Raw genomic sequence first — 26,739 nt, forward strand, 5'->3', positions numbered from 1 at the left:
GAAGGAAGGGCAGTGTCTTAGTTAGGGTTGCTATCGCTCTGATGAAACCCCATGGCCAAAGCAATTTGGGGAGGAATGGGTTTATTTGGCTTATACCTCCATATCACTGTTCATTATCAAAGGAAGCCAGGAAAGAAGCTCAAACAGGATGGGAACCTGGAGGCAGGAGCTGATGCAGAGGCCATTGAAGCAATCTGGCTTCATGGCTTGCTCTCCATGGTTTGCTCAGCCTGTTTTCTAATGGAAACCAGGACCATCAATCCAGTGATGGTCTCCAAAATGGGGCAGAGCCCTCTCCCCAAATCATTAAGAAAATGTTTCACAGAACAGCCTCGAGCCTGATCATATGGAGACAACATTTTAATTGAGGTTCCTTCTCCCAGAGGGCTTTGACTTGTGTCAGTTGGGCATAAAACTATCCAGCAGGAGGGTAGTCGTTTCTGTCCTGAGACTTGGTTCCTGGTAGCTTGTCCATGCTTAGATACGTATTTGAGGCCCTGGTTTTAAAGAGAGGACATGAGATTCTGCTAGCAGCCTTCAGATGAAGATGTGGACCTCTTAGCTCCTCCTGCACCATGCCTGCCTGGATGTTGCCATGTTTCTGCCTTGATGATAATGGACTGAACCTCTGAACTTGAATCTGGGGTTTAGGTGTTGCAACTCAGAAAGTTAACATGAACCAGTTTCCTCTTGGCCACAACATGCATAGCCTGGTGATGAGAAATGATGAAGCAACAACGAAGAGAAAAACAGCTCCCGGCAAACAGCCTTCCTCAGGAGGGAGATGTAGCAGGTATAACATATGACCATGTAGAAGTAAATGTATATTTGAATGGGGAAAACATGCATTGTCCTGCATCAGGTATATGAGAAACTGTATCCAGTTGTATATGTTCATAACAGTGCAATTCTGGATTGCCAGTTCAGTGATTTTTATCATACTCCTGCATTGGGTTTTGAAAAAAAATACTATTTGAACAGCAGATCTTCTGAATGAGTTAGTTTTCAACTTAGACCTCTGCACCATCACACAAGTGCTTATGACTTAATAAAGGTCTCCTTGATCTAGAGACGTGAACACATGCTGAAAACTGAGCTTCGTGTTGTCCAAGGAAACCAAGGATTCATTATACCATAGTTAGGTTTGATTTAAAAGATCTAGGCATCCAGGCAGTGGTGGTGGACACCTCTGATCCCAGCACTTGGGAGGCAGAGGCAGGTGGATTTCTGAGTTCGAGGCCAGCCTGGTCTACAGAGTGAGAGTTTCAGGATAGCCAGGGCTACACAGAGAAACCCTGTCTCAAAAAAAAAAAATCAGGCAACTTATTTAATCTTATTTAAACAAATAAACATGGGTTTGATTAACAGTATTACATGGTAACATGTATGTTACCATGTAACATATTTGAAGGGAATTTCTCTTATATAAAGTAATTGTTTGACAGTAGTGGGGAAAAGAGATGACACGAAGGTAGAGAATGGCACATTGCAGTTAGAGTTTGATATGATCAGGATAGTTTGTGTATATGTATGAAATGTCAAAGAATACATCAAAATTATTTTTAATATGACAAAATGACAACTGCAAGCACGTGGTGACACATGTTCACAGTGTGGGTTGGCATAACCATGATGAAATGAAAATGAAACAATATTTCTTTGGCAGCAGAGTGGCTGCCACCAGAGACCATTGTGTTGAGTCAAATAAGCCAGACCTGGAAGGAGAAACATGCATGATTTTACTTCATATGCAGAATCCTGATTTATAGGGAACGAAGAACAGGACAGAAGAAAAGCAGGAGAGAAAGAGAGAATAAGAGGAGGAGAAGAAAGGACAGGGAAGGGAGAATAGGAAGGAATAGGCATAGGGAGAAGAGGCAGAAAGAGGAAATCTAAATGAGAAAGGCCTTTTCTACAGAGCTCTCTTGGCTGTGATTCCCTGGGAAGCATGATTCCTTCTTGTAGGGAGGGCATGTAGCATGTGGGAGGTTTCCCCTCATCTTTCTAGGAAGACAAAGAGTTATATGGTCTCTGTTGCATCTGAAGCTTTTCAGTAGTGTTTAACTCAAATAATGCCAGAGTGGCATACACTGGGTGGCATATTCTGCTGCCCACTAGTAATCTGCTTCCAGACCTCCTGGTTTCTGTATCTGGCGACTGGACTGGCACTCCTTGGAGGGGGGAGAGCATGCACAACTGCCATCAGTGCCATCTTCTCACAGTGACCTGTTGGAAAATGGAAGAAGGATGCCTCTCTTGTGTTGCTCTGGGACTAAGTCCCCTGGAGGGTTGGAGACCCTGGCCCATTTCTCCTGGGTTTTAAGGCCTGTGTGAACTCTTCACCCCTCACCTTCTCCCTCTACCACAGGCCTGAGATCCACTTGCAGGAAGCCAGCCAGACACAGAGGATACACATCACTGCCTGCTCCCTCCCTGCTCAAAGGCACTGGAGGACCAGCTCTGCCAAAGTTGTGACCTGAAGATGCTTGCCAGCTACTGAGAGACTGCTGAGTAGGAGGGGGCTGTGAACCACCATCCAGATAAGCACCAAATAGAGTCTATCTATGGTTACTACTTAGTCAAAATATACCCAGATAGGAAGGCAAATACAGTTTAAAAAACCTGGGGTTTGTCTTGATGGAGCAGGTTGGAACAAGAATGGACTTTCTTCTGTGGCTTTCTATTTAAAAAAAAAAAACTTCTTTCTGTAGTTGCTATCCTACAGAACGTTCAGTGACAATTATGTTTTTAAATCTCTTAGTGCAGAGAATGAATTCCTGTGAACATTTCCTGCCATGGAAGTCATTTGAGCGAACATTGGATTTTAGAGAAAACATTTTAGCATCGAAGGGTAATCAATTTGGTTGATATAAAATACAATAAATGTATTTACTTCAACTCAACATACATCAAAAACTTCTGTCACCCTAGGCACGTGTCACTCATTCTGATGGCCAGGGGCTTAGAGAGGTGCAGAGCCTGACATGGACCTTGGAATCTGGCCGAGTTGGCATTAGCACCTGGTGTTGGAAGTTAGCAGTTCCATGGTTTTCCATATGATGTTTGTCTTTCAAAGTCAAAGCTTTCTCAAGTCTAAACCGGCTCCCAATCTATCGACAGATTCCTACACAGAAGACTGTATACAGTGTACACATTTTTGAGGCTTTTATTTGCTTATCAATCTATTTATTGAAAATGTTATGAAAAGCAAGAGGTTGGAGGGGGCTCATGAAGCAGCAGTGAGCTTGGGGGGCGACGGAAGCAGCTGCTGGGAACTCTGCAGACTCCGTGTGGGGGTGCTGGTCTGGCCTCATCTCAGACCTTCTTGCAAAGCCTGAGATAGCAGTGCAGCACTTTCCACATCATAAACCATAGGGGTGCGCATTATCTAATAAGGTGACTGAGAGGAGAGAAGGTTAGGGAGAAAGGAACATGGGGAAGGGGTAGGAGTAATACTGAATAGAGAATTCCTAGAAGACATGCCAGCTCCTGAAACGGAGATGAACTGGGGAGATGTTGGGGTTGGGGGTGGGGTTATTTACAAGTGAGTACAGGGAGTTGAGGTAAAACCAGGGAGAGAGGAATCTGGGCTCCCAGGTAGGTTCCAGATGCAGTCCAGATCAGCAGCTGAATAATCAGGAGTAACGATCTTGTCTCAAATCCTAAAGAGAAACCCTTCCAATTTCCCTAGCTAAATGTGTTCTAATTGCCAGTTCCCCTTCCTGAACCTGACTAGCTAAGACATGAGGGACTTGATCCATTCCTCTATGGTAAACCTTTCAACACGATCATCTTTCACGTGCCAGGATTCGGGCTCTGCAGTGAACACTGCACAGCAGAATCTCTCCACTCTGAGCGCACACACATATGCACACACAGCTCCGGAATGGTGGACTTCGATGAATTTGCACTTGTACTTGATCTTCTCCTTCTCCTCACAGAAGTGAGTGACAGGCAGCTGTTGGATGCACTTTTCTATTTCACTCTCTAAGCACTTAGGCTGGCAATTCTTTGCTTCAAAACCAACTATTTGCTGGGTTTTTTCATCTAAACCAATAAACAAATATCCCCCGTCAGTGTTGGCAAAGGCAGAAACAGTTCGAGGGAGAACCTCTTTAACTCGCTGTAGCAACTTTTTTGTTTCAAAGGATTTATATTCAACATTTTTGGATTCACTAAATAAGAATTTTTCCATCTTTGTAAGTTTTGACTGTTTAAAAAAAGCAGCAGCCAACTCCTGCACGTGGACTTCCTCTTGCGTATCATCACCTGGCCTTTCTGAAGGCCTTGCTGAAGGTGACCTTCCTCCTGCAACCTTGAGTTTTTCTAAGAACTCCTGAGCAGCATCCAAGTTCATTTCAACTGAAGATGCCCCATTTCTCATGTACAAATTGGTTGCAATGGTGGCAGGCTTCCCAACAGAGAGATCTGGACACTGTGATGGTTTTACACAGATGAAAAAGTAGGATTGATCTTGCTCAGCGTCTGGGGACCAATATGGCAAAATGTTCTTGAAAGAGGTTTCCAAATCCTCACCTATTCCATGTTCCCTGAAAATGTAGTCTGGATTTTTAATGTGAGCCTTGACCGTTCCCTCTCCAGAATTCAACAGAGCACACAGAGCTTTTGAAATGTTCCTGTTCTCTTCTACCCTGTCGTGATTCTCCATGTTTTTCCTACTTTCTATCCCAAGTGTGATCTCTCCTACATTTAGAGTCAGCACAGGGGTCCTTTCAACGGTGATGTTCATTTTCCAGCAGTCCTGCTGCTCCCGAGCTGAAATCCGCACCTAAAATTAGACAGAGACATTAGAGTTGGGCTGAAGAGGAGAGGACAAATTCTGTACTGAGAAGCTAACAGCAAAATGTGCTGGCTGGGTGTGTTCCCTGGGACTGGTGAGTGTGAAGGCCAAGGAAATGGCTAACCAGGAATGGACATTTAGACTGCGGTATCTTGTATATGTAGTGACTTCTCTCACTGTTTTGCTATATTCGTTTTGATTGTTCTGCATTTCAGCATCATTGGATCAGTGAGTGATTTACCTTCTTCCTAATAGTCAATGTTATGGAACTCAGATTCCATTGCTTTTATTACAAGAAAGCACATGATCCACTTGCCTATGTTTTTGGGTTTTGTTTGTTTGGAAGAAAAAATATTATTATTTTATTTATTACTTTTTATTTTTCTTTTCTTTTATTTTTCTTTTAATAATATCTAAAATTTTAATAATTTTAGATATTCATCTAAAATTGGAAGAATGCGAACCAATGCCTGTTTCTATTCAAAGGTCATATAGTTCTTTACTCTGGTGGTGATGAGGACGCTACGAGGTTTATAAGTCACTAAGACAATGTCATCTAACTGGCCCCAGGGTCTGGACAAAGGACCTCCAGACAGCTAAGCTCATCCTGTGCTGCATCCCAGCCCAGGGAGATGTTAGTGGTCTTCAAAGAGAAGAGGATTGTCCCTAGATTCCAAACCATCTTGATTTGCACCTCTATACCTACACTGAGAGAAACAAATATCTGTTCTTAATAACCCACCAAGACTGTGGCACTTTGTTACAACAGGCCAAAGGTCATGAGGCAGACAGCTACAGTCTCTGTGTCTCTCAACCTTGGTGCTATCCTTTTAAGAAATATCAGAGTACATTTCACTACAGACTGCGACCTGAAATGATTTGATATTTGCCAACTACTTATACTTGTTTTTGTTTGCTTAGTATCTTTCTTATTTTATTTTAGGCATATGGGTGTTTTGCCTACATGCATGTCTGTCACCATGTGAGCATGGTGCTCACAGAGGCCAGAAGAGAGCATCAGATTCCCTGGGACTGGATATCAGCCTGCAGGTGGGTGCTGGAAACAGATCCCTGGTCTTGCTTTTCCCTGGGATCACTCATCATTCACAATCAGTTTCTATTAAAACAACGGTGTGCTTAAAAAAAGACTTTTACCTGATGTGTAATCCTGTAGGTAGTATTACTGTGTTAAAGAGAGAGTCACCCATGCAACTTTCAAATGTTTACTGTAACTGTCCTACTAACATGCCTCAGAATGACTGGGGCTTGAGTACGCTAATCACATCAGATTTTCAGTAAGCCCAAGAGGTCCCTCATGGAGTCCCTAGTCTCAGACACAGTATGTTTCAGGCATCTATAAAGATCTGCAGGAATGAGGGGAAGTAAAGGAATATGGGAGGCCATGACAGGTAGACAGAATGGAGCCAGACTCCACAAAATATGAAATGGAACCCCCAAAGGAGCAAAACCATGGGATGAAAGGGTTGGAATTTCTGGAAATGAAGAGTTAGGCTAAAACAGAAGGTTGTACTGACCTTCTGCCTGTAGTATGTAAAATAGCTAAAACCATCTAAGCATAAACAGCTCTATGCTTGGAGAGCGAGCTTCTCAAATCAGAATTACTCGGTCATACAGAGGAGATGAAACACCTAAGAATTTGGAAATGAACAAGCAAATTCTTCTCTGGAGGATGACATCAGACTCTTCCCTACCAGATGTATCATGGGCAAGCCTACAGGCTTCTGTCTAGTGCCATAAGGAGAGGACACCGTGACTGCAACCCAGGAACAAACAGCAGTAGACCCAGCATCCCTCAGGGCTACCTAGAAACTGAGAGCAGAGCAAGGACAAAGCTGCGTTCTTGAGAGATCTTCATTCAAAGAGGACCCAGGGAGAAAGCATTTGAACCTGATCACAAGACATTGAGAAGTGAGGCTGAGGCAGAAGACTTGATTTGGGCAGGGGAACTCCAGTGAGGCTAGCCCAAGACAATCACTTGCACTTGTGCATAACTTTACAGTTCTGTAGTCTTGGTGCAAAGAAAGCAGGGTGTGGGTGGGGAGAGCAGAGAGACAGAGAGACAGTGAGACAGAGACAAAGACAGAGAGACAGAGAAGGACAGAGACAGACAGAGAAAGAGAAACAGACAGAGACAGTGACAGAGACAGAGACAGAGACAGAGACAGAGACAGAGACAGAGAAGGACAGAGACAAAGAGACACAGGCAGACAGAGACACAAAACACATAGAGAGACAAAAGAGAGACAGAGTGATCTATGTATGTCTTGCCTATATTTCTTTTCCTTATTATAGCTAGTTAGTGTTGCTTGGCTCCTCCTTCTTCCATGGGAGGGCTGCTCCAGAGTTGAGACCATTTTTGCTGATGGACTGCCTGGAGACATGTTCACCATCACTGCAAAAGCAAGCAGGGAGCCAAGGAGGTGGTGCAAACCTGTCATCTCAGCTCTTGCAGAGTTGAGTTAGAAAACAACCTGGAAGATATTCTGGGCAAGATCTTTCTGCTATAGTCTCCTTGCTGGGTAGGTATGGAGGTAGGGGAGATAAGTAGGGAGGAGACATGAAAGCCAGACAAAAACAAAACTGAAACTCAAGTAAGGTTACATGAATAGCACTTCCATTTCTGCCCAGATGAAACGTGCCGCCCCACCCTCTTCTGTGCACTGAAAGCAGTCTCTGCTACTTAATCCCTCCTGGCCCTTCTCATCCAGCGCTACCTTAATCAGGTCCTGTCCCAAGACAGCACCCCAGGTTCACTCCCCAACATGGGAAGAGAACAGTATCCACAACTCACATTATGTGCTGAAGGAGGATGCATATTCACTGGCAAATGTGGAACTCAGGAGAACTTCAATGGAATCATTTATAGAGAGTCCTTGGGATAGCCTGGGGACTGGTCTTTCTCAATAAAACACCCGTAACTACAAAAAAACATTTCTATGATTCAAATGCTCCCGGGGGGCATCTATCAAGATAATGGTCTTTAATAACTAAGATGGACTCTGAGGCTCACCAAATTTTAATACCTACATGAAAATCCCTGATATCCCAGAAGCAATGAGTTGGTTTTAAATATTAGTAGATTCTTTCAAAATTCTTTATAGAGAGAAAATTCGGAGCACTGAAATAAAAATTGTTGCTGTGTTTATCACTGGTGGAAAACAGATGACAATCAGGCAGGCAACCCTACTTCTGCAAGCAATGCCAGTTGGTAGGAAGGCACGGAATGAGGACACAAGAGTGGGAAAAGCTCTTGAGAAACAGCTGTAGAGCATTTCCAGCTAGGATGCTGCTTTACCTCGTGCTTGGGAGAGCAATGCTCTTGTTTTCTAGGGAAAAACCTCCAGGGTCTGAGGTTCTTAGATCTACTTAGTTCCAGCGTGGAGTTCTTCATTGTTTAAGGGCAATTTCCCCCTACCTTTCCATGGGGTCATGTCTTCAAGAAGATGGAGCAGCTTCAGGGGGGCTTGGAGACCTGCTAAATCCCTTGCCTCGGTAAGTCCTACTGCATATACCCTCTTGGATTATTTCAGATCCTTCTATCTGGATCTGTAAGTAGCCCAATCTACGCAGACCGAGGGAGGGATTTTTCTCTCATCCCACACTCCCCTAGTATCTAAGTCCTCCTCAGCCACTGATGAAGGCTATGAAGGTCCCAAGGAGCCCGAGTTCCTAGAGAAGCACCAAAGCAGCCAGGGTTGTCTTTAGAGCTCTGGGTTGTACTGGCAGCCCCACATCATCCCACAGCCCGCAGATAGCATTCTTGGTAGGCACTGGGACAGAGAGGTTTAAAGATGTTAAGACAGAGGCGGCGGCCATGGAGGATGGCTCACTTACCTAAGCTGCTCTACTGAAAAAGTTCCCTCAGCTGCTTGAAGCCAACGATGAGGTAGCTGTGCTGTGGACACTTGCAGGCCAGAGGAAGTAAGGCAAAAGCTTGAGACACCCACAGCAGTGGAGTGGTGGCTGTCTCCAGAAGTCCTTCTCAGCACTTGGATTAGAGGGGAATGAGCTACAGTGCCTGTGGTTGCTCTCGGCTTTTGTCTTGACAGACCTTGGTGGATTGGACTGTTTCATCCCCTCTAGTTCCCGATTTCAGTTTTGGAGAACCCCAGTTTCATTGGTTGATGTCACTCCAGGAAGTATGAGACATCTCCTTCAGCTCTTTTATCCCCTCTGTGATTGCCACTCCACCTGTCAGAACTGAAGAACAAGGCTTCTAGACTTTTGAACTTAACCTTTACACCTTCACTCAAATCCCCAGGGCAAAGCTGTGGCTGCTGCTGTCTTGACACTCAGAAAGAGCAGGTGACACTAGGCACAGGCAAGAGGACCTGTTGAAGCCTCTCCAGGGAGGAAGATAATTGGAGAGAGAAGCTGAGCCAGGGGAGGCAGAGTAGGATGCTGGCTCACAAGGTGCAAGCTGCATCTCCTAACTCTTTGGGAAGATGGGTTTCTATGGGTTTCTATGGGAGGCTCCAAGGGCAATCCAAGCAGACAAGACTCACCCGCCCTTTCTTTGTGCCCTCTCTTTTTATAATTTTGGTAACATAGGATTCCCTGGCTCAGTGCATTTAAGATCCAAAAACAAGGCTGAGGAGAAAGACAAGGCTGTAGAGTTGAGAGGAGAGAAAATGAAGGGAGTGAGCAGGAAGGACAAGCCTTCAGAGGTTTTATTTTTTAGTTCTAGAGGCTAAATAGGGGCTAGCACATGCTAACATGTCTTCTATCACTGAGCTACTCCTGCATCTTAGTTGATATAGAAAAGTGTCAGGGGTCATAGTAACCAGAAAGGTCAGCAATAACTCAGAGAGCAATAAGTAGAACTAAGCTATAAACAGATTATATAGACATTGATTGTCTTTGGTGGGACTGGATTCAGGAATAGGAATCCAAGTTACAACTTCAGCAAACACTTTTGTATTTTCTTTACTTGTTTCAGACAAGATCTTGGGTACTTTCTCTAGCTCCTTCATTGGGGACCCTGTGCTCTGTCCAATGGACAACTGTGTGCATCCACTTCTGTACTTGCAAGGCACTGTCAGAGCCTCTCAGGAGACAGCTATATCAGGCTCCTATCAGAAAGCTCTTCTTGACTTCTGCAATAGTGTCTGGGTTTGGTGGTTGTTTATGGGATGGATCCCCAGGTGGGGCAGTATCTGGATGGTCATTTCTTCAGTCTCTAATCTGAACTTTGTCTCTGTAACTCCTCCCATAGGTATTTTGTTCCACCTTCTAAGAAGGACCAAAATATCCACACTTGGGTCTTCCTTCTTCTTGAGTTTCATGTATTTTGCAAATTCTATCTTGGATATTCTGAGTTTCTGGACTAATATCCACTTATCAGTGAGTGAATATCATGTGTGTTCCTTTGTGATTGGATTACCTCACTCAGGATGGTATCCCCCAGATCCATCCATTTGCCTAAGAATTTCATAAATTCATTGTTTTTAATAGCTGCATAGTACTCCATCATGTGAATGTATCACATTTTCTGTATCCATTCCTCTGTTGAGGGACATCTGGGTTCTTCCCAGCTTCTGGATATTATTTTTAAAAGGCTACTATGAACATTGTGGAGCATGTGTCCTTATTACAAGTTGGAGCATCTTTTGGCTATATGCCCAGGAGAGGAATTGCTGGATCTTCCAGTAGTACTATGTCCAATTTTCTGAGGAACCACCAGACTGATTTCCAGAGTGGTTGTACCAGCTTGCAATCCTACCAGCAATGGAGGAGTGTTCCTCTTTCTCCACATCCTCACCAGCCTCTGCTGTCACCTGAGTTTTTGATCTATGCCATTCTGACTTGTGTGAGGTGGAATCTCAGGGTTGTTGTGATTTGCATTTCCCTGATGATTAAGGATATTGAACATTTTTTAGGTTCTTCTCAGCCACTCGGTATTCCTAAGTTGAGAATTCTTTGTTTATCTCTGTACCTCATTTTTAATGGATTATTTGGTTTTCTGGAGTCCAACGTCTTTATATATATATAAAATATATATTGGATATTAGCCCTAGAAAAAGTACCCAAGGAGTTGAAGGGATTTGTAGCCTTATAGGAGGACCAACAATATGAACTAACCAGTACCCCAAGAGCTCCCTGGAACTAAACCACCAACCAAAGAAAACACATAGTGGGACTCAGAGCTCTAGGTGCATACATAGGAGAGGATGGCCTAGTCAGCCATCAATGGGAGAGAGGCCCTTAGTCTTGTGAAGGTTCTATGCCCCATTATAGGGGAATGCCAGGTCCAGGAAGTAGGAGTGGGTGGGTTGGAGAGGGGAGAGGGGATTTTCAGAGTGGGAACTAGGAAAGGGGATAACACTTGAAATGTAAATAAAGAAACTCTCTGATAACAAACAAAAAAACAAACAAGTCAAGGTCTTGGATGTAGCTAAGGCTGACTGGAGCACCTTACATGGACAGTTAGTAAGCCCTTCATTTTACTAACACCTATTGTACTCCTACTGCGATATTGAATCATCAAGTCTTGTTCTACAAGGTTAAAATATATTTAGATTCATCTCTGTTATTTCATGTGTTTGAGTGTTTTTCTTGCAACATGTCTCTGTGTCAGTTGTGTGTATGGTGTCTGGAGAGGTCAGAAGTTGGTATCACATTCCACATAGCTGGAAATGGGCATTCACGCCTTGTTGGTGTTCTTATCTCAATTGGGGCAGAGCAGATAGATGGCAGTGCTTTGTTCATCTTAGCTTGATGTCTAGCTTGGTGGCTAAAGGTATCACATGCCTAGGAGTCATTAAACTAAACTAAAATCAAATCAAAACTGACAGTACAGCCCAGGAGGAGGGAGACAGACAGACAGACAGACACCTACAGATACCCATGCCACCCACAGACCTACCCTCCGCTGCACGGCACAAACACATAAACACATACTTTCTACCACGCCAGGCAACAGGGATGGAGCAGGTCACCCAGAACTTGCCACCCAGGAGACCAGCCTGCAACAGGAGCCACCACAAGGTTCAAGTATGTGATTGTCCAATGAGAAAGAAAGAAGATAAATGGTACTCGAGACAGGAGGGTGGCGAGTAGTAGCCCTTTGGAAGGGGCTATCCCTGCCACCTGGAGTCATGGTGAGATTCTCAGTTAAAGCTGTGGCTGGGGGCCATGAATGAATCCAAGGCTATGCAGAGCCAGGGGTTGGTTTTTGTGGTTCATATTACAACCATAGAACATGGTGTTGTCCCTGGTTGGGTCTGTTGTGTTAGAACCGAGGCTTGTCCAGACAGATCACACCAGACCAGTACATTTCCATGGGAGAGGTTTATTAGGGGGTGGGTGGGGAGGACAAAAGGGGGAAACGAAGATGGAGAGTGAAAAGGGAAGAGGTTAGTAGGGGTCTGCCTTTTACTTGGGCTGTGACACAACGACTAGCAGGTAAAGGTGGGAGATGAACCAGATGGATTCTGGGAATGTGTGACAGTTGCCATGTCAACAGAAGGGGGGTGTGTGTATCACCTATGAGTGACCTCACTGTCATCACTGGATCACTGGATTCAGAGGTAAACTGCCAGTTCCTGATGCCAACCTGCCTCCCTTTTTCTCATCATAAAGAAAAGAAAAAAGGGAGGGAGGGGAAGCTGATGGTGAAAGGAAAATAGAGTCATTGGATCTCTGAAACTGATACCTGCTGTCTAGGGGTGTAGCTTACTTTCACCATTGGTGTCCACTTGGCAAAAGTTCTCATCAGGCTCCTCTGTGGACAGAGGCTCTTCTGTGGGATTTAGTGTTTCTCTGACACTAATTTTTTTTTTTATCTTCTTTCTCACTTCCACTGCCCACAGGGACCATGGGTTTGAATGGACAGGGGCTGAAATGCCCAGCTCACTGGGCTCTCTGTGGTGTTAAGCATTTCATCTGGGGAGCAGTACCCAAACCCCACCTTTCCTCACATGGCTGTTAATGAAAGTGTAGCTGAGAATCTCATTGTCAGGCTACAGGTAGGGGGCTGCCGTGTCAGAAAATAAACGTGTATGCTCCAGTGCCTGCTATGGCCGAGTTACATACATTCACCAACTCCTGCCATCCAAAATATTCATAATTGTATATGAATCTGTTTCCCTTTGCCAAAGGAATTTGAGCAAACAATTTGCCTAGGGATTTAACAAAGCAATCCTACAGCGTTGGAGTATTGAAAGAGGAGATTGCTCCAGAGGGTCCAATTTATTCAGGAGCAAGACTCTGACTGAAAGGATCTAAGGCTTGAGAAAGACTCAGCTCCATTCTCTGCTTTTGTGGCACCACAAGTCCAGTAATAAGGTGGAGCCTTAGTTTCATTTATGTTTCCCCAACTTTGAGAGTTTCCGTTTCCTAGGGAAGGAAAGCACAATTTTTCGAACTCATCTGTCTCTGCCCTTCCACGAGCAATGGCTGTTTCCTGTTAGACACTGTTCATCATTTTACAGTCGATGTGAAGTTCACGAGCTCTGGCTTCAGACTGAGAAACTGTGTCAGAGAAACAATAACTCGCTTGCAGTGCAATGGGGCAAAAAATGTTTGTGTGAACCCTAAACTCTATCCACTGGTTTCTTTGGTTGTGAGATGGGGTCTCAGGTGTCCATGGCTGTGCTTGAATTGGCTGTGTCACCAAGGACATTCCCTCCCCCAAGTGTTGGCACCCTAAGCCTGTGCCACCATGCCTGGCTGGCTTTATTTTATATTTCTTTTATTGTTAATGCTTTTTAGTTAATGCCAAAAATAAAGGAGTGCTCTTGCAGTTTTCACACATTGAATTGTGCCCCGTTACACTCCCTTAGATCTGTCCCCTCCCCTAATTACCCTTTTTCTACCTTCATGACATACATGCCAATCTACAGCTCATATGTGAGAGACCTGAGACACCAGATTTCACACATACTTGGTCAATCATCTACCTCTAAGCTCCATCCCTACCCAGAGCAGAAAGACTTGGACAAATTTCTTACAGATTCCATTGGAAAATGGTGAAGCTGAACAAGGAGAAATGAAACATTTACAAAAGAGTGTGAAGCAAGATTGGCAAAGGTAGACATAAAGTTAAATTGTGTGTAGAGACAAAGATACAAATTATTTAAGAGATGGAACTGGAAAATAGTGGTAAAATGTGTGCTTGGCATGACAAACACACACACACACAGAGAGAGACAGAGACAGAGAGAGAGACAGAGACAGAGAGACAGAGACAGAGACAGAGAGAGGAAGAAAGTGTGAAATACAAGAGACTAACAAGAAGAGGAAATGATGAGGCTCCATCCTAGAGAAACTATTGGCAACTGATGGCTGAAGGAAGGGCCGTGTCTTAGTTAGGGTTGCTATCGCTCTGATGAAACCCCATGGCCAAAGTAACTTGGGGAGGAATGGGTTTATTTGGCTTACACCTCCATATCACTGGTCATTATCAAAGGAAGCCAGGAAAGAAGCTCAAACAGGATGGGAACCTGGAAGCAGGAGCTGATGCAGAGGACATTGAATTGTATTGCTTCCTGGCTTGTTCTCCATGGTTTGCTCAGCCTGTTTTCTAATGGAAACCAGGACCGTCAGTCCAGAGATGGTCTTCAAAATGGAGCAGAGCCCTCTCCCCAAATCATTAAGAAAATGTTTCACAGGAGAGCCTACAGCCTGATCATATGGAGACAAGTTCTTAATTGAGTTTCTTTCTCCCAGAGGACATTGACTTGTGTCACTTGGGCATAAAACTATCCAGCAGGAGGGTAGTCATTTCTGTCCTGAGATGTGGTTTCTGGTAGCTTGTCCATGCTTAAATACTGATTGGTGGCCCTGGTTTTAAAGAGAGGACATGAGATGCTGCTAGCAGCCTTCAGATGAAGATGTGGACCTCTTAGCTCCTCCTGCACCATGGCTGCCTGAATGCTGCCATGTTTCTCCCTTGATGATAATGGACTGAACGTCTGAACTTGAATCTGGGGTTTAGGTGTTGCAACTCAGAAAGTTAACTTGAGCCAGATTCCTCTTGGCCACAACATGCATAGCCTGGTGCTGAAAACAGCTGTCAGCAAACTGCAAAAAAAAAGTCCAAAAATGGGTCTCCTGGAAGTTCTTTGGTATCCCGTAACTCAGATGTGTTTCAGATTTTTCCCTGAGAGTTTTGAGTGCTTTTATAACAATGACAAATATTTTAATTTGCAGAATCCAGATCTGTATATACACGCATATTCATGGACACCAGAGGGCGACTGTGGGATGAATAAGGTAACCATCAGAAGAGAAGAAGAAGAGGGTAGGAAAAAGAGGAGGTGACTGTCAGTACAATGGCATCGTGTGGGAAGCTGTAACCAGTACACTATTTTATGTGTTGGCTAAAAACAATTTAAACACAAGCAAACATGGATATTCCAGATCCTCCAGGTCTGTCTACTCAACAGCAGGAGCTGTGTCTCAGATGCCAGAAGGATCACCTCTTCAACTTAGAAAGCATTGGTCAGAGGAGACAACAGCATTATCCTGGAGGATCCTTGAGAGGAGAGGGAGTGGGTGATTGACTGGCAAGCTTTGGGGGTGATTGTCACACCCAAAGTGAGTTGGTCATGATGGTCATGCTCATTCATGCCACTAAAGACTTGTTGGGAACCTGCTGAGCCACTGAGGTCATCAGACATCTCTGTGGACATCGGGCATCTTTGCAGTAGCAGCAGCAGCATCTAGCTCCATAGGCAGCATGCCAGTTATGCACAGATTAAGGTGTGGTGCTTGATCTTATATGGTCAAGATCTTAGTATCCAGAGCCAGACTGGAGAATCCTGTGATGCCCTTGAATAACATCACCACAGGGAGTACTCCTTACTGGAGAGTGATACAGGTCTGAAGGTTAGAAGATAAACCAAGTGACCTCCTAGAAGCTACCAGAGTGAAATCGTGAATGTTATTGCACAAATGGGCCAGCATAGAGGAGTATTCATACATAGACCTTAAGCTTGGGTTCAAACATCTAGGAGACCATGGAGGCAAGCCAGCCCTGCACCACCAGGTAGAGCAGCATACATTGGCTCTGGAAATCCTGAGGAAGGGCACTGCCCAGAATGTTCCAGGCTAAGTCCTCAGCATTCCATTTCCATCATGCATCTTGTATGTGTGCCCTGAGTAGCCACCTGCATGGTACCTACCGCTCATGAAGACTCATGACAGGATACTCAGAACTCTGTTCCTTGTGGCTATCATTGGCATCCTCCATAAGCCCTATGATGGTCATTTTAGCTAAGTGATCTGGTTCTTCTCATTGTCAGGATGATACTGAGGCAGCAGGCCACTGTCCAAACATCACAGTGTGATTTTACTGAGAGTTAGCAACCTATCTACTCTAAGGCTTATTACTACAAGGTAGCCAAATGAGGCTTATATGTAGAATAATCATCTTTCCCCAGATGCAATGAAGGTAGTGTTTTGGGTTTTTTTTCCATTTTTTATTAGGTATTTAGCTCATTTACATTTCCAATGCTATACCAAAAGTCCCCCATACCCACCCATCCCCACTCCCCTACCCACACACTCCCCCTTTTTGGCCCTGGCGTTCCCCTGTACTGGGGCATATAAAGTTTGCAAGTCCAATAGGCCTCTCTTTCAAGTGATGGCCTATTATGTCATCTTTTGATACATATGCAGCTAGAGATAAGAGCTCCGGGGTACTGGTTAGTTCATATTGTTGTTCCACCTATAGGGTTGCAGTTCCCTTTAGTTCCTTGGGTGCTTTCTCTAGCTCCTCCATTGGGGGCCCTGTGATCCTGACTGTGTAATAGCTGACTGTAATAGCTGACTGTGAGCATCCACTTCTGTGTTTGCTAGGCCCCGGCATATTCTCACAAGAGACAGCTATATCTGGGTCCTTTCAGCAAAATCTTGCTACTGTATGCAATGGTGTCAGCGTTTGGAAGCTGATCATGGGATGGATCTCTGGAGGTTGCAATCATTAGATGGTCCATCCTTTCGTCACACTTCCAAATTTTGTCTCTTTAACTCCTTCCATGGGTGTTTTGTTTTTTTGTTTGTTTGTTTTTACCTACAAGAAGTTTTCAACACTATTGCAGACCATTTTTATGTAGCCTGATTTTTCTTAACAGGCAAATCTTAAATAGTCCCTTAATACTAACCAACAATCTGGAACACACTGAAGGAAATTCTAGACCATATCTTGAAGGAAACTCACACACATATACACATAATCCCTCCACCCCCCCTACACATAAATAAATGCATTTAATAAATGAAAACCTTCAGAGTTTTTATTTTTTAGTTCTAGAGGCTAAATAGGGGCTAGCACATGCTAACATGCCTTCTATCACTGAGCTACTCCTGCATCTTAGTTGACATAGAAAGGTGTCAGGGGGCATTTTTTTAGAAGAATAATCATAGTACTCTAATTCTATTGTTCTTGTGGTACAGTAGGTAGATACCATAGACAGCGAGGCTTAACAGAAATTCCCACAGTTCTCACACAGGGAGTCCAAGACCAAGACTCAAGCAAAGCAAGGGTCATTCAAAGACCACTTGACTTGACTGTCAGTCACTGTGGGCTCCCATGAACCTTTGCACATAGGGACATAGGAAGCAACAGGCTCAACATGCCATCTGATATGAACACTGGTCCATGTGATGTTTTACTCTCTGGCTTGGTTGAACCTTGCTCACTTCCACAGTGGACCCATTTCCGCACTGAGGCTTCAATATATAAACATGGTGGGTGAATGACACAGCCATGTAGGAAAGGTTATGGCAAGCAAGTGAGTTTTCAGAGGATGGCCCACCATTTTACAGAACTGTGATGAATGTGCTCTGTGAGGAATGGACCCCAGAGACTTCTTCCAGGATTGCTTCTTGCTGCTGATAAGCCTTTTCTGCCACTATTTCCTGGCCTAATGATTCCTGGGTATCATCAGCCCACCCTATTGGGCAAATTTCCTGTAGATCACTATGAAGACATACTTTCATATTATAATGCTATTTAGATGAATTAATGATTTTATAAAATTTCTGATTTATTTAAAATGATTTTAGGAAGCATATAGGAGATGATTTGAGATGTTTTCCCATAGATATAATAAAAGTAGAATCAGTCTAGAATGTGCCCCCACCTCATAGACTAGTAAGTAAAGGCTGCATACTAAGAAATATAATGAGCTTTCATAAATTGCACTAAGAAAATAAATAGACTTGGGACAGAATTATGATCAAGGAAAAATATTTCCTGTAGGTCAGGTCCAAGGATGAGGCCACAGAGCTGCACTATGATAAAGCAAGGCCACGTGAAACTGTGGCTTTGAACGTATAATGAGGTTAAAGTATGTAACACTGCTCTAAACTTACGATCAACATCTTTCTGTAAATCCCTCTTGTGTAACATTTTATCTGTGAGGTAACTTTATTAAGACCTTTTGTCTAAGAAGATATAAGAAGGCTGAGAAAAGGCCAGGTGGTGGTGGCAGTGCATGCCTTTAATACCAGCACTTGGGAGGCACAGGCAGGTGGATTTCTGAGTTCTAGGCCAGTCTGGTCTACAAAGTGAGTTCCAGGACAGCCAGGGCTACACAGAGAAACCCTGTCTCAAAACAAAACAAAACAACGGGAACCAAAACAAACAAACAAACAAACAAACAAACAAAAAGGACACTGTATTTACATAACAAAAAAAAACAAATCTTAAAAAAAAATAAAAGAAGGCTGAGAAAAAAATAAATTGTGGCTGTTGGGACTCTGCTCCATCTACCAAATATGCAAATATGCATCAATGCTTGCATGTTTGTGTATTTGTGTGTATATATGTATATATATATATATATACACACACATACCTATATATATATATTATATATATATATACACACACACATACATATATACATATATACATATGTATATATGTGTGTGTATATATATATGTATATGTATGTATGTATGTCACTATGTATATACGACATACCTACTCCAGTGGAGTTTGCGTGACAATCTTAAAAGCTTAGCCATAGTCCTTAGGCAAAAAGTTTCATGGAAATGGGTCTCCTGGAAGTCTTTGGTATCCCATAACTCAGATGTGTTTCAGATTTGTCCCTGAGAGTTTTGAGTGCTTTCCTTCAGTATTGTTTTATTATAGGTACCCCCAAGGAATGATTTAACAAACAGCTAGTTAGATTGAACTTTGTTTCCTGGCCTTTCACCTATGTCCCGATGTCCCGATGTCCCGATGTCCCGATGTCCTAGGCAGTCCTTGAACTGATCCTGGGCTTGGAATTTAGTAAGAATGTTACTTATTCAGACGAGTTGCCTCCAGTATTGAAAGAGATATAGTGAAAGAAATCAAGCATTGTGGCCTCCCTTTTGTGGACCGCGGGCGGGCCGCAACAAAGCATTACTATCTCTTATATAGAGTTAGACATTTCAGAGCAAGCTTAGCAAAGTAAGTTTAGAATTCTTATTATAGTCATGTATGGCAGACTACATTACCTAATAGATGAAGGTTTGGTGGGCTCCTCTGGTAATGGAGGTCCCCCACAAACAATTTAGAATAAAGCTGAGTCACTCCCATATATAGGAATTTACAATGGTTTAGGAAGAATACTGGGATGTGGTTTAAGGAAGCACTAGAGTATTGCACAATTCATGAAAAGGTTAGCAAGAGCAGAACTCCCTAGCACATATTTTCACTAGCCCAGAGCAATAGCATAGTTAGGTATTTACTAAGAGCTGGTCGGTGGTCGGTTAAACAATAAATCAGAATGGAACTATGGCTTGGGTATGAAAGCCTTTGCCCTGGGGCATAAAGACTTCACACCTGGCTTCTAAGAATAAGCTGACCTTAGATAGGGCTGACTTTGTCTCAGATGTTACACTGCCTGGTTCCTGCTAACTTTTATGTATGCATTTCTCTGTTTTGTCTAAAGAGCCGTTATGCATCTGTTTACCTTAAGGTATCACCTAACTTCGTTGTTTTCTTCTGTAATATAAATCTGATGCTCGCTTTGAGAAATTACATTCAGATCCTACACTGTCTCTTGTGTTCCTGTCTGTTGTCACTCACCGACTCCTTGCCCACCTGAATATCGGGACCCAGATTTCTCCTGCAGGTTGAGGGACTCAGACTGAGCCAGCCTGAGGCATATATATATATATATATATATATATATATATATATATATACATAGATATATATGTAGATATATGTGTATGTACATAAGTATGGATGTGCATTTGTGAAATTGATGAATCTGATGATTGGGCCGATGGAGTGTGTATATGTGTGTATGAATGACTTACTCTTTATCCTTTTCTTTCTCTCTCACTCACAAAGACTTAATGAGCTCTGATCCTCTGCTAAGCCAGTGAGAGCCCCCTGAATTAAAGAGTAAAGAGCCCAAGTGATTAAACTTCCTTTTCCTAATCCACTACCTCTATCAGCACGAGTTAATTACCAGAAGCCATCAGCTCTGGCCTCCTGAACAGTAAGGAGAAGGTGATGACCAGAGGTAATCAGCCTCTGTCCTGCCTATCACATATCAGTGCCTAGATGTCTGAATGTCAGGGTGGGACCCTACAGGTCAAGGTGACACATTCAGTTCATAACAGCCAGTGGGCTCCCAAGACAGCAAAATCAAAGGGAGGACATGACAATCCAAGAATGACTTAAAACTGTGTGATGATTAACCTTCATTGTCAACTTGATTACAGTTAGAGTTTTCTAAGCAACATACCTAGTTTTGTCAGGGAGAAAGTTTCCCAAAAATTTAGCGGAGAAGGGCAGACCCACCCCGATATTCATGCTTCATCCCACAGTATGGAGTCCTGGGTTGAATAAAAAACAGCATTCAGGGGCTGGAGAGATGGCTCAGTGGTTAAGAGCACTAACTGCTCTTCCATAAGTCCTGAGTTCAAATCCCAGCAACCAAATGGTGGCTAACAACTATCTGTAACAAGATCTGACATTCTTATTCAAGAGTGTCCAAAGACAGCTACAGTGAACGTATATATAATAAATAAATCTTTCAAAAAACCACCATTCACCACTCTCTGTAACCAGTCACCCCACAATCCAATCCTTATAACTAGAGACCCTCTCAATACCACCCCACCCCTACCATGCTAGACTCCACCCCCAGGTGTATTGTCATAGTAACCAGAAATGTCAGCAAAAACTCAGAGAGCAAAAAGTAGAACTAAGCTATAAACATATATAGACATTGATTGTCTTTGGTGGGGCTGGATTCATGAATAGGGATCCAAGTAACACCTTCAGCAAACACTTTTGTATCTTGTTTACTTGTTTAAGACAAGATCTTGGGTACTTTCTCTAGCTCCTTCATTGGGGACCCTATGCTCTGCCCAATGGACGACTGCAAGCATCCACTTCTGTATTTGCCAGCCACTGTCAGAGCCTCTCAAGAGACAGCTCTCTCAGACGCCTGTCAGAAAGCTCTTGTTGACATCTGCAATAGTGTCTGGGTTTGGTGGTTGTCTATGGGATGGATCCCCAGGTGGGGCAGTATCTGGATGGTCATTCCTTCAGTCTCTGCTCTGAACTTTGTCTCTGTAACTCCTTCCATAGGTATTTTGTTCCCTCTTCTAAGAAGGACCAAAGTATCCACACTTTGGTCTTCCTTCTTCTTGAGTTTCATGTGTTTTGCAAATTGTATCTTGGATAGTCTGAGTTTCTGGACAAATATCCACTTATCAGTGAGTGAATATCATGTGTGTTCTTTTGTGATTGGGTTACCTCACACAGGATGATATCCTCCAGATCCATCCATTTGCCTAAGAATTTCATAAATTCATTGTTTTTAATAGCTGCATAGTACTCCATCGTGTGAATGTATAACATTTTCTGTATCCATTCCTCTGTTGAGGGACATCCGGGTTCTTTCCAGCTTCTGGATATTATTTTTAAAAGGCTACTATGAACATTATGGAGCATGTGTCCTTATTACAAGTTGGAGCATCTTCTGGCTATATGCCCAGGAGAGGAATTGCTGGATCTTCCAGTAGTACTATGTCCAATTTTCTGAGGAACCACCAGACTGATTTCCAGAGTGGTTGTACCAGCTTGCAATCCTACCAGCAATGGAGGAGTGTTCCTCTTTCTCCACATCCTCACCAGCCTCTGCTATCACCTGAGTTTTTGATCTAAGCCATTCTGACTGGTGTGAGATAGAATCTCAGGGTTGTTTTCATTTGCATTTCCTTGATGATTAAGGATATTGAACATTTTTAGGTGCTTCTCAGCCACTTAGTATTCCTCAGTTGAGAATTCTTTGTTTAGCTCTGTACCTCATTTTTAATGGGTTATTTGGTTTTCTGGTGTCCAACTTATATATTGGATGTTAGCCCTAGAAAAAGTACCCAAGCAGTTGAAGGGGTTTGTAGCCTTATAGGAGGACCAACAATATGAACTAACCAGTACCCCAAGAGCTCCCTGGGACTAAATCACCAACCAAAGAAAACACATAGTGGGACTCGTTGCTCTAGCTGCATATGAAGCAGAGGATGGCCTAGTCGGCTATCAAAGGGAGAGAGGCCTTTAGTCTTGTGAAGGTTCTATGCCCCATTATAGGGGAATGCCAGGAAGCAGGAGTGGGTGCATTGGAGAGGTGATAGGGGATTTTCAGAGAGGGAACTAGGAAAGGGGATAACACTTGAAATGTAAATATAGAAACTATCTGATAACAAACAAATTAACTAACAAACAAATAAGTCAAGGTCTTGGATGTAGCTAAGGCTGACTGGAGCACCTTACATAGCCAGTTAGTAAGCCCTTCATTTTATTAACACCTATTGTACTCCTACTGTGATATTGAATCATCAAGTCTTGCTGTACAAGGTTAAAATATATTTAGATTCATCTATGTTATTTCATGTGTTTGAGTGTTTTCCTTGCACACATGTCTCTGTGTCACTTGTGTGTATGGTGTCTGGAGAGGTCAGATGTTGGTATCACATTCCACATAGCTGGAAATGGGCATTCACACCTTGTTGGTGTTCTTATCTCAGTTGGGGCACAGCAGATAGATGGCATTGCATTGTTCATCTTAGCTTGATGTCTGGCTTGGTGGCTAAAGGTGTCACATGCCTAGGAGTCATTAAACTAAACTAAAATCAAATCAAAATTGGCAGCACAGCCCTGGAGGAGAAAGACAGACAGACAGACACCTACAGATACCCATGCCACCCACAGACCTGCCCTCCGGTGCATAGCACAAACACATAGACACATGCTTTCTACCACACCAGGCAGCAGAGATGGAGCATGACACCCAGAGCTTGCCACCCTCGAGACCAGCCTGCAACACGAGCCACCAGAGTGTTCAAGTATGTGATTGTCCAACGAGAAAGAAAGAAGACAAATGGCACTAGAGACAGAAGGGCAGAGAGGAGTAGCCTTTTATAAGGGGCCATCCCTGCCACCTGGAGTCATGGTGAGATCTCAGTTAAAGCTGTGGCCGGGGGCCATGAATGGATCCCAGGCTATGCAGAGCCAGGGTTTGGTTTTTGTGGTTCATATTACAACCATAGAACATGGTGTTGTCCCTGGTTGGATTTGTTGTGTTAGAACCGAGGCTTGTCCAGACAGATCACACCAGACCAGTACATTTCCAGGGGAGAGGTTTTTTAGGGGGTTGGTGGGGAGGACAAAAGGGGAAAACGAAGATGAAGAGTGAAAGGGGAAGAGGTTCGGAGGGGTCTGCTTTTACTTGGGCTGTGACACAACCACTAGCAGGTAAAGGTGGGAGATGAACCAGGTGGATTCTGGGAATGTGTGACAATTGCCGTGGCAACAGATGCGGGGGGGGGGGGTCCCTATAACCTATGGGTGACCTCACTGTCATCACTGGATTCAGAGGTGAACTGCCAGTTCCTGATGCTAACATACCTACCTCTATCTTATCATAAAGAAAAGAAAAAAGGGAGGGAAGGGAAGCTAATGGTGAAAGGGGAATAGGGTTGTTGGATCTCTGAAACTGATTCCTACTGTCTAGGGGTATAGCTTACTTTCACCATTGGGGTCCACTTGGTAAACGTTCTCATCAGGCTCCTCTGTGGACAGAGACTCTTCTGTGAGATTTAGTGTTTCTTGACTTAAAAATTTTTTATCTTCTTTCTCACTTCCACTGCCCACAGGGACCATGGGTTTGAATGGACAGGAGCTGAAATGCCCAGCTCACTGGGGTCTCTGTGGTGTTAATCATTTCATCTGCGGAGCAGTACCCAAACCCCACCTCTGCCTCACATGGCTGTTAATGAAAGTGTAACAGAGGATCTCATTGTCAGGCTACAGGTAGGGGCTGCCTGTGTCAGAAAATAAAGGTGTATGCTCCAGTGACTGCTATGGTCGAGTTATATACATTCACCAACTCCTGCCATCCAAAATATTCATAATTGTATATGAATCTACACCCCTTTGCCAAAGGAATTTGAGCAAACTTTTTGCTTAGGGATTTAACAAAGCAATCCTACAGCTTTGAAGTATTGAAAGAGGAGATGGCTCCAGAGGGTCAGATTTATTCAGGAGCAAGACTCTGACCAAAAAGAGTCTAAGGCTTGAGAAAGACTCAGCTTCATTCTGTGCTTTTGTGGTACCACAAGTCCATGAATAAGGTGGAGCCTTAGTTTCACTTATGTTTCCACACCTTTGAGAGTTTCTGTTTCCTGGGGAAGGAAAGCACAACTCTCCCATCTCCTCTGTCTTCGCACTTCCACAAGCAAGGGCTGTTTCCTGTTAGAAAATGCTCATCAATTTACAGTCGATGTGAAGTTCATGAGCTCTGGCTTCAGACTGAGACACTGTGTCAGAGAAACACTAACTCCCTTGCAGAGAAATGGGGCATAAAATGTTTGTGTGAACCCTAAACTCTATTCACTGGTTTCTTTGGTTTTGAGACTGGGTCTCAGGTGTCCATGGCTGTGCTTGAATTGGCTGTGTCACCAACAAGGACACGCCCACCCCCAAGTGTTGGCACCCTAAGCCTGTGCCACCATACCTGGATGACTTTATTTTATTTTGATTGTTTGTTAATGCTTTTTAGTTAATGTCAAAAATAAAGGAGTGCTCTTGCAGTTTTCACACTTTGAATTGTGCCCCGTTATGCTCCCTTAGATCTGTCCTCTCCCCTAATTACCTTCTTTCTACCATCATGACATACATGCCAATCTACAGCTCATATGTGGGAGACCTTAGACACCAGATTTCACACACACTTGGTAAATCATCTACCTCTAAGCTCTATCCCAACCCAGAGCAGAAAGACTTGAACCAATTTCTTACAGATTCCATTGGAAAATGGTGAAACTGAACAAGGAGGAAATGAAACATTTACAAAAAAAGTGTGAAGCAAGAATGGCAAAGGTAGACATAAATTTAAACTGTGTAGAGACAAAGATACAAATTATTTGAGAGGTGGAGCTGGAAAATAGTGGTAAAATGTGTAATATCATGACACACACACACGCATACATACGCACACACAGAGCGAGAAAGAGGAAGAAAGTGAGAAATACCAGAGACTAACAAGAAGAGGAAATGATGAGGCTCCATCCTTGAGAAACTATTGGCAACTGATGGCTGAAGGAAGGGCGGTGTCTTAGTTAGGGTTGCTATCGCTCTGATGAAACCCCATGGCCAAAGCAACTTGGGGAGGAATGGGTTTATTTGGCTTATACCTCCATATCACTGGTCATTATCAAAGGAAGCCAGGAAAGAAGCTCAAACAGGATGGGAACCTGGAGGCAGGAGCTGATGCAGAGGCCATTGAAGCAATCTGGCTTCATGGCTTGCTCTCCATGGTTTGCTCAGCCTGTTTTCTAATGGAAACCAGGACCATCAATCCAGTGATGGTCTCCAAAATGGGGCATAGCCCTCTCCCCAAATCATTAAGAAAATGTTTCACAGAACATCCTCGAGCCTGATCATATGGAGACAACATTTTAATTGAGGTTCCTTCTCCCAGAGGGCTTTGACTTGTGTCAGTTGGGCATAAAACTATCCAGCAGGAGGGTAGTCCTTTCTGTCCTGAGACTTGGTTCCTGGTAGCTTGACCATGCTTAAATACTGATTGGTGGCCCTGGTTTTAAAGAGAGGACATGGGGACTCCGCCGAACTTAGGAACTTAGTCTGCACAGGTGAGAGTGTGCCCCACAGAGGCAGACAGCTTCTGGGACAGGCGGGAGCCACAGAGCCGCTGAGGCAGCACCCTTTTGGGGCCACAGTCATCCGGCACCCTCCCAGCCGGAGGACAGTGGTCGCGCCCTGCACGGGAGCCCTCTGCCTCAGGAGCAGGGAGCACCATCTTGGATCCGGGACTCCACTGAACTTAGGAACTTAGTCTGCACAGGTGAGAGTGTGCACCACAGAAGCTGACAGCTTCTGTGACCTGCCAAAGCAACACAGCATCTGGGAAAGATTTTGTTTTGGGCCTACTTCTTCGGCCAGGAGGATGTCCAAACACCAGATATCGGTGCACCTTCACTGTAAGAGGAGAACTTGTCAACAGAGAGTGCTCTAACCACTGAAACTCAGAGGAGAGAGCCTGTCTCCCAGGTCTGCTGATAGACAGTAATCAGAATCACCAGAAGAACGATCTCTAAACAGAGACAACTATAACAACTCCAGAGATTACCAGATGGCAAAAGGTGAACGTAAGAATATTACTAACAGAAACCAAGACCACTCACCATCATCAGAACCGAGCACTCCCAGTTCGCCCAGTCCAGGGCACCCCAACACACCTGAAAAGCTAGACCTGGATTTAAAAGCATATCTCATGATGATGGTAGAGGACATCAAGAAGGACTTTAATAACTCACTTAAAGAATTACAGGAGAACATTGCTAAAGAGTTAAAAGTCCTTAAAGAAAAACAGGATAACACAATCAAACAGGTAGAAGTCCTTAAAGAAAAACAGGAAACACATCCAAACAGATGA

General features: G+C 43.7%; 1 protein-coding gene across 1 annotated transcript; it reads right to left on the bottom strand.

Moving 5' to 3' along the window:
* Nucleotides 1–3,543: 3,543 nt before the first annotated feature.
* On the bottom strand, nt 3,544–8,855 carry LOC147001445 (schlafen family member 1-like). Its single transcript, XM_085829260.1, has 2 exons — nt 8,657–8,855; nt 3,544–4,789 (listed from the first exon to the last, which is right to left on the bottom strand). The coding sequence occupies exon 2, from the start codon at nt 4,748–4,750 to the stop codon at nt 3,737–3,739; it is 1,014 nt and encodes a 337-aa protein (XP_085685386.1). The 5' UTR covers nt 4,751–4,789; nt 8,657–8,855; the 3' UTR covers nt 3,544–3,736.
* Nucleotides 8,856–26,739: the final 17,884 nt, after the last annotated feature.

The sequence above is a fragment of the Mus caroli genome, unplaced genomic scaffold (assembly GCF_978045245.1).
Source record: "Mus caroli unplaced genomic scaffold, Mus_caroli_1 scaffold_13, whole genome shotgun sequence".
Taxonomy (NCBI): Eukaryota; Metazoa; Chordata; class Mammalia; order Rodentia; family Muridae; genus Mus; species Mus caroli.

Bases quoted from the DNA above. Each gene is read 5' to 3' on its own strand.
- LOC147001445 (XM_085829260.1), bottom strand. From the start codon at position 4,750: ATGAACATCACCGTTGAAAGGACCCCTGTGCTGACTCTAAATGTAGGA.